Raw genomic sequence first — 9211 nt, forward strand, 5'->3', positions numbered from 1 at the left:
GACCTGTGGGCACAGCCAGGTGAATGATGTGAAGGTGCCCAGGCTGTCCCACATTCCTGCAGCACTTCAAGACAAAAACTACTTCATTTCCTTAATTCTATACTGCTCAAAAGCCTCACTCACCAGCCCAAACCTTTTTGCTGGACACCATAAAACCACAGGGGAAAAATCCCTGGATACAGAGTGCCTCCATCTCCCCGAAGCCTGCCAACAGGAATTACCTTTGGCATGTAGGAAAGCCACTGCAGAATGGTGTAGACTCCTTCAAAGTCATCACAGACTGTGCCATGTGTCACCCCATTGTTGTGCATGATCTGGATCCCTCCCAGCTGGTTGTTGGAGGTGTAAACTTCCCGTCCAAGCACCTTGGGAAAGAAAACCAGGAAAAACATCAGCGATAGGATGTGATAAGGAGGTGTTGGCTGAGGAGATACACACAAACCCATCGTTGTGGCACATCAGGAACACTTTGGCACCAAAGGATGGAGCAAACCACTCACAACAGACCTTCCCAAGCCCTGTGTGCAGGTAAAAGCTCGTGAACAGTGATCCCTGGTGATTTGAGAGTGTTGTGATCTCTAGTGAACAGAGGGCAGGGTTAGATTGGATACTGGGAAGAAACTCCTCCCTGTGAGGGTGCTGAGGCACTGGCACAGGTTGCTCAGGGAAGCTCCATCTCTGGAAATGTTCCAGGCCAGGTTGGATGGGGCTTGGAGCCACCTGGGCTGGTGGAAGGTGTCCCTGCCCAGGGCAGAGGGTGGAACAAGATCTTTAAGTTCCCTCGCAACCCAAACCATCCTGTGATTCTTCAGTCCCCAAGAGGAACAATACAAGTGGGGAAACTGAGGCAAAGGGCAGTTATATAAGTTGTCCTTCCCCAGGCAGCAACAGAGCTGAGGTGACCAAACCTGCAGGGTCAAACTGCTGCCAGACAACTGGCAGGATAGGCCTTTAACTGGAGGAAAAACCAGAGGTGTACAGCAAAGACAAAGGCCCAGCAGCTCCTCAGAGGGGCTGGCCAGGAGAGGGCTGTGCCTGCTGGGCTCCTCATTCTCTTGCACAGCTCCATCTCTAATCTCAGCCCGGGCACTGCAGCTCTTTTCTCATTCTCCTGCTGTCTCTTCCCATTTGCCCTCTCCCTGACTGATACACTGATCTCTCGGTCACTCAGCTTTCTGCTCTGCTGCCTCCATATTACTAATAACACCTCTGCCACGGCCAGTTTACCTCATGAAGGCAGGAGCACATCATTACAAAATAAACTCATAACTTTGACATTCTAGCAAATACATGCCGTTTGTTATTTTTATGGGTTGAGTCTCTCCAACAGACAGAGGACATTACACACCTGCTTCATTTGTGTCTTAAAAATCCCCCTGAACACACACAAACAGCACAACCTCCCCCACCAAACACCCAGCACGGCTCGGTTTGGGGAGAGAGGAGCAGATGTCACTCAAGGGTTTTGTACAGAAAGGCACAGAAGTCACCCCCCAAAATTTAGAATGCAATGTAAGCACAGTGGTTTGGCACAAGGATTTTCCTGGGTTTCCCTTCCGAGCTCAAACCTTTCACCTTCCCCTAACAAAAGAAGTGCCATGGGACAAAAGACAGCAGCACAGCTTCAGGCTGAAGGAAAAGCAAAGCTAGTCCTCCAGATGCCAGGCACAAACCTAGCTAAATGCCTTCCACAGAGGAAAATAAAAATAAAGAGGATTTAAACTCCCCATCTCTGAACTAATGCAAACGTATGTACATGCAAAATGGGCCTCTGCTACTGCTTATCTGGAGACACTGTAGACAGCTCAGGTTTAGCACTGCTGACAGGCAATGAAACAGCCTAATATACAGCCTGCTCTCGCCCTTAAATCCCTTTTTGGAGATCAAGATAAATATGCAGCTCCTTCTCCCGAGTGCTCCAGCCATTCCGGTGAAGTGCTGAGCATTGTGCACGTGTGATCCTGCTGCAGGGCTGAGCCAGCCTGGATTCACCTGGCAGGGCTGTCAGCAGGGCCAGCTGCAGGGGAAAGCTGCACTCAGCAGTGTTTGCTCTGGTGTTTGTGTGATGTGGATGTGCAGGAATGGGCACATGGGAGCTCCCAGTCAGCCCTGACCCAGCACAGCCCAAACGCAGAGGGAGCTGCTCTGTCCCCAGGGAAGGCACTGGGCACTCATGGGGGGCACGAGGATCACAATCCCAGGATGGTTTGGGTTGGGAGGCAACTTAAAGATTATCCAGTCCCACCTCCCTACCATGGGCACCTTCCAAGATGGTTTGGGTTGGGAGGCAACTTCAAGATTATCCAGCCCCACCTCCCTACCATGGGCACCTTCCACCAGCCCAGGATGCTCCGAGTCCCATCCAGCCTGGCCTGGAACACTTCCAGGGATGGAGCAGCCACAGCTGCTCTGGGCAACCTGTGCCAGTGCCTCAGCACCTCACAGGGAAGGATTTCTTCCAATATCCCATCTAACCCTCCCTCTGGCAGTGTGAAACCATCCCCCCTCGTCCTGTCAAAAAGTCCATCTCTCTTGTAGGCTCCTGAGTACTGGAAGGCCACAAAATGATGTTTTCCAGGGATTCTAGTCCCCCAAGCTGCTTCCATGCATGTGCTCTTCCATCTTCTCCTTGCTGAGCTCCTGCCAGCTTGTTCCACACCCAGAGCTGTCAGCTGGCTCAGGAGGCAGAGGCTGAGGGGCATGGAAGGGGCAGCTCAGAGACACTGAGCCTGGGGAAAAATGAGTGTGATAGCTCATCCCCTCGGCGCTGCCAACCCCTCACTCTGACCTCAGGGCACTCCATTTTTAAAGGCTGACAAGTAATTCAATCTCCAATTAACAATCTTAAATGCTGCAATGCATATTGCTGTATAAATGTTTCCTCAAGCAAATCTCCAAGGGTAAATGAGGATCTGCTGGAGAAGTCCCAAGCTGAGGCTCCTGTGGACAAACCTTCTGAGAGCATGGAAAGCAGCACAGCTAACAGGTCCTCCTGCCCCTGTCTCTGCCCAGGATGGGACACTGTAGTGGGCAATGCTGGTGTTAGCACTGCCTGTGCTCAAGCTCAGCTCATGATTGCAAGAACACATCCCATTTTCCCGACAATCACAGAATCATTAGGGTTGGAAAAGATCTCAAGTCCAACTGTCAGCTTAGACCACCACCACATTCACCACTAAACCATGTCCCTCAACTGCCACATGCACATGGTTTTTGAACACTTCCAGGGATGGTGACTCCACCACTTCCATGCACAGCCTGTTCCCAGAATCACTGAGGTTGGAAAAGACCTCTGAGATCACTGGGTCCAACGTGTGGCCCTTGTCAACTAGACCAGAGCAGATGAGAGATCTGACACCAGGACAGCAGAGGGATCACTATGTAACATCAGTGCTGTTACCATTCTGAGCAGATCACGTGTTTGCATCAAATACAAGTGCCAGTTTTTATCAGAATAATTCCAATAATTGCCATTCCCATCCCACAACTCACATTCCCTGCCAGGAAGCTGAAGAGGCACATCCTACAAACAGCCTACTTTTCACAGACAGGTCAAAACGCTGGGAATGAACGTGTCATCAGGAAAAACACAGGAACACAAAGCAGGAGCTCCAAACCTCACTGCTATTATGCTCAGTGAAGCCTCAGCAGATCTCAGTGCTCATTCCCACTCTTCCCCTGCACGGATGTGTCACTATGGGCAGAGCAGCAGGGAAGAGGAGAGCCAAGCTGGGGTAGGATGCTCCAGCACAGACTCTCCCCAATCCACTGCCCTCTGTGTGGCAGTGTGGGCACAGCCAGCCCCTCTCTGCCCGAGACACAGGGCCCTTGTTGCATCCCTGATCCCTGAATCCAAGCATCCTGCACTCCTAATTTACGAGCGTTCGGTGGGAGACCCTTCTGGCTTGGGAACAGATTGGCTCGGTCTAATGCTTGGAGATTATTAAAGTCAGAGCTCTACTCCACTATCAAGTCTACAGATATTTTATTTAGAAGATATGGTGCTCTAAATGCACAAAGAGCTCCCTGTCACCTTCACATTAAAGCCCCTAGTGCCTGGTAAATGGAATTATATAGCTGTCATCTCCTTTCCCCAAAGTTTTAAGAGTACAATGGGCTCATTTTTTCCCACTCCATCCCAGCTTCAGAACTAAGAGACCTACTTTGTATTGATTTAGAGTCTCAGAAATAAATAAACCTGCTTCACCAATGTGATTCACAAGAAATTCATGATACACTATTGCATGATATATTTCAAGCTGTGGCTCCAGCTCTTTTTTCCCTTTGGTGAGTGATGGGGGAGGTGGGAGGTGGGGGGAGCTGGGGGGAGCTGACAGCCTGATGGTTATTGGGGATGGCTCCTGACTGCAAATCCACAGGCAGGTTGTGCTGGTGGAGTCTTTTCCTGCTTTAATTTGGTGAGATCAGAGGGGGAAGGGGAAAAAGCAATTGCACTTCAACTCGGAGGGAGCAGGGGAAGAGGAATCCAGGTGGACATGGAACTGCAGCTCCCTTCTACACACTGGAGATCCCAAAGCTCCTGATGGAGAGAGAGGGAGCTGAGCTCCAGAGCTGGGCAGACACAGGAGAAAGAAAGACAGACATTCCCTCTGTTTGCAGCATCACACATTATTGGCAGAAATGCCTGTGATAAGAGATGAGGATTTTGGAAAATTTCTGGATGGAAACAGGAAAATTTTGCAATCTGGAGACCTGAACTGATACGAGACAGGGCCCAGATGGTTATTTCTGACCTCTGAAATATTTGTTGTAGATATCAGAAGTCTAAATTAATTGGGGATGAGAAGTCGGTCAGGAAATAAAAACCAAACAACTTTTCATTTCACCCCCAAAATTCCAAATGAGAAACTCATCCAGACTGATCCTTGTGCCTGAAGAGCTCCAGCTGCAGTGAACTGGCATTTCCCAATGAAAAATGCCTTGTCAGAACTCTCCTGCCCAGCTCTCCTCTCCTGGTGTAGGGAGACGACGTGTTTTGCTCAAGGTCACTCCATCAGTCAGTGGTAAATCAAAAGGCCTCAATACACTTTGCAAACTAAAATTACAGCCCCTGCTCTGCATGGTGCAAACACCCATAAATCCTCCTGTCTCAGGCAGGGGTTCCCTCAGCTGGGCATGAGCCCTATAAACCAAAGTCATGGTTGTCTCCAACTTAAAGCTCTTGGTTTGGTCATTCTTTGGGTCACCTTCTGGACCCCAAGAGAACCTGTTAGCCAGAGCCCTCCAGGCTGCAGCTCAGGGACCTCTTTCACCAGGACACTGAAACTGTTCACTTCTCAGTGTGGGTTTAGGCTTGACCATGAGAAATGTGACAATTCTCCAATGTTCTTCCTGCAGTTCCCATCACGTGTCCACAATCACAGGTAATTTCTTCACAATTCACTATAGCAAAGATCCCCAGGCAGGTCACCCCAATATCCTCCTCCTGGTGACACCCCAAAAGGAGTGCTCAGGACCAGTTATTCTGGGATATGTTTGAAAAGCTCAGCTCCAGTGGAACATTAGGGACCAGAGTTAACGTTCCGGTAATAACTTACCATGCAGGATCACCAGGAACTGGGATACATTCCTGGTTGCATTAAATATTTATATCTATAGGGTTTAGAATACACAGGAGTTTCCCTGGGAAGAGATTTGGACAGGCAGAATATGGGCCACGATGCTAAACTCCTCCCTAGCAGGAGTAAATATACACACAGCTCCATCCACAGAGATAAACTGATCAGATCCATATTAAAAACGATAGAAGGAGGGAGAATAAAAAAAGTCAACAGAAATCTATTAGACTTTCTTGCCTAAGCAAACATCAGGGGACTGATAATGCCATGCCTGGAACGTAAATTGCCTCTAATGGGAACAATACACAAATATCAGCACTTAGAGAAAGGCAATTAAAAAGCAAATGTAGAAATGGAGGGTGGTGGTTGTTTATTTGCACTTGTCTGAAGTCCAGGCATCCATCCTGCTTCCATCCATCCACTTCCCTCCACAAAGCAACAGCCTTTGTGTCACCAACCAGACCCCCCAGCAGCTACAGCCTCTCACTGGCAGGAGAAGAAATGAATTCTGCTCTGCTCCTACTGCCAAATATTGCTGAACTGAGACTGATCTAGGCTGAGAGAATTGGGTGTTTGGCTGAGAGAACTGGGATTGTTCAGCCTGGAGAAGAGAAGGCTTCAAGGCTGACCTAACTGTGGCCTTCCAGGGCCTGAAAGAGCTGACAAAAAGAGATGGAGAGAGACTATTTCCAAGGGCCTAGCGTAACAGTCCTGTGTCAGTTCTGAGAGCTGCAGACACCAACCTCTACCCCACACCACCATCCTTGGGCTCACCACATCACCCACCACAACCCCCAGGGCAGGGCACCCCATCCCCTCCTGCTTTCCCCCAGCAGAGCCCAGAGTGGGGAACCCTGGGGAGCTCCACGCGAGGAACCGAGCGATGGCTAACGCTGCTGAGTGTCAATTCCTGGTTGACATTTCCTACCCCTCTTTGATTAGCATTCTCCAACACCCTCCACCCATACGTATCTCCCTAATAGTCTTGCTGTGCCACTACAGAAAGATTCATATCATGCATTAATAATTATAATGCTTCTTTGAATGACAGGGCTGGCACTTGCTGTTCTAACTCACATGATTGCTCTCACATGATTGCTTTGATCTAATCCCAAGACTGGAGTCATCTTGAGCAGATACTGAGCTATCCCTGACTTGAATCTCAAGGCAAAAAAGAGCTTTCCACAGTACAAACCCCAAAGAGCATCAGTCTCACAGGGCCTTTTATTTATTTTTCCAGATTGTGAAATTGAAGGGTAAATATTACTGTTGGCAATCACTCTTAGAGCCTGTGAGAGCCTCCTGTTCCTCACCTGAGCTCCTCCAGCGAGCCTCAGACCTGCCCAGACACCTCTCACATGGGCACAGCACCCTGAGCACAGTGTTCCTCCCAGCCCTGACCTCTTGTCTCTTACATGAGTCCCAGAGCACCAAAAAAGTTCTGGCAGCTTCCCTGAGCCACAACCTGCAGCCACCAGGTCAGGAGACACTGAGCAGCCACCAGCACCAGTGAGCCAGGTTGGCTGAGGTGCCCCAAAATAAACCTGTCTCACCCTGCTGGGGATCACCACCACCTGATCTGCTGCTCCTCCTCCTCAGCTCACCTGCAATCCCACTCCAAATCCACACCAATGAAACTGGAGAAGCCATGGCTGTCCCATCATCCCTGGAAGTGTTCAAGACCAGGTTGGATGGGGCTTGGAGCAGCCTGGGCCAGTGGAAGGTGTCCCTGCCCATGGAGGGGGTTGGAACTAGATGGTTTTTAAGTTCCCTTCCAACCCAAACCATTCCCTGAGTCTGTGATTCCATAAATGCCCTCAAACCAACCCCACTGATCCCAGTTCTGCTTGGACAGTCGGCACAATTCAGCACTGAATTTAAAACAGAGATATTCCCTCCTGGTCTCATGCAAAGGGTTGTTGGGCTTTACATGCAGATTGTCAAAACGATCTCACAGCAATTATGGTCTGTTGTATCAACAAGTCCTGGGGGACCTGTCCACCCTCACGTGATTGACACCTGCACTAAGCTGTGCCGACAGGGGATGGCACCTCTGATGATCTGATCTGATGATGCAGTGCCTGCAGCCACGAAAGGTGTGTTCAGGAAAGGGCACTGGACCAGTGCTGGGCCCAGGCTGAGCAGACTGAGGTATCTACACAGCACTCATCAGTTCCTCTCACAGACAGCCTCTCAAGGCTGCTCTTCAGAAGTGTTCTCTCCCCCTAAAATAACCCCAACCCACCCCAAGTACCACAAACAACGCATTGCTAGTCTGGAAAATTGGCTCCTGAGCTCTTTCGGGTCTAGCACAGGTTACACGAGGAGATACATCATTAAATTAAGACCATCCTGAAGGAAAAAATTCCACGGAAAGAAACCCTGAGGATGGGGTGACCTGCCCTGCCAACACACACAGGTACTTTCCATCTGATGACCTCAAAACACATTGCAGACACCAATGAACTGAAGTTTTCAGACCAAGCACAGAACTTTTAGATCTTTGTGACCCATTCCACACAAAAATGTCACTCCACAACCAGGCAGGAGACTGACTGCAGGCTGGGAAAGTGCTGAACTGTGCTTTGAATGTTCAATGCTTCAGTGCTTCCTGACTCCTCATCCTCACTACCTCTTCCCCTGCATGGACAGACCCCTGGCAGGTGGGATTTGTCCAGTTCATGCTTGGCACTCTTGGATGTTCTTTGACCAAGCGTGGGGCCAGCACAGGGTGAGGGCCTAATGCATCACTCAAGCAAGTCAGGGTTTGGGGGAAAATAAAGTTAAAGAGGAGGGAAAGAAAACAGAATAGTCTGATGGGTCAAAACTTCCATCACCTCCAGAAGGAACAACCACTTTAGATGTCCCACTGTGCAGTGCAGTGTGTGGGACAGCACTGGATCACCACTCACAGAATGAACTCTTCAAGACACCAGGCTGAACGTCTACATAACCAACTGTTGTGCATCCAGTTCCTGAAAATCCAGCTAAACCCTTAGGAAAATCCTAGAACATCTCTGCAGGGAAAACGTGAGTGAAAGCCACTATTTGTTCCCATTAACACAACAGCTCAAAGGGAGGATTTCTTTGAAGCACAAAAGACAAGGAGGAGCAAACTGATTAAAATAGGTCAGTGACAGACTTGGGAACATCCTTGGGAGGAGTGACATGGAATGTAGCCCTGGCAGCTTGAAGCATGGAATGACTGAAGGGATGGGGAGTTCTGGGCTCTGGTTTTACTTCCATTGGGAAGAAGACCCATGGAAATGCAGGTGTTGGTGCAGAGCACTTTGGGTTGTGATGATGGAAGGGGGTGAGGGAGGAGGAAGGTTTGGGGGTGGAAAAAGGAGGCGGCAAGGGAAGTTACAAAAAAAAAAACCTAAAAAAAAAAATCTCTGCCTCAGCAAAAGTTTTCATTAAAATTTTAGACAAATGATCTCTGTGTCCTTCTCCCATGCTGCCTGGGGCTCCATGCTATTTCTATGCAAATAACAACCTCGTGGTTTATATCTTATTATTTCCACCGGAGCTGCAGCGACATGACCCGAGACGTGTGCGAGGCAGACAGCGCCGGGGAGGGAGAGGGAGAGAAAGAGAGGGGAGGGAGGGAGGGAGATGGAGTGGCTGGGCGC

General features: G+C 49.5%; 1 protein-coding gene across 1 annotated transcript in view; it reads right to left on the minus strand.

Moving 5' to 3' along the window:
• Positions 1 to 9211, minus strand: part of LOC103799922 (acetyl-CoA carboxylase-like) — a 102630-nt gene that overhangs the window by 22096 nt on the left and 71323 nt on the right. Inside the window, 1 exon segment of the mRNA XM_009072277.1 lies at positions 222 to 365. Within this exon segment, the coding sequence (XP_009070525.1) occupies positions 222 to 365 (144 nt within the window).

The sequence above is a fragment of the Acanthisitta chloris genome, unplaced genomic scaffold, assembly GCF_000695815.1.
Source record: "Acanthisitta chloris isolate BGI_N310 unplaced genomic scaffold, ASM69581v1 scaffold15923, whole genome shotgun sequence".
NCBI classification, from domain to species: domain Eukaryota; kingdom Metazoa; phylum Chordata; class Aves; order Passeriformes; family Acanthisittidae; genus Acanthisitta; species Acanthisitta chloris.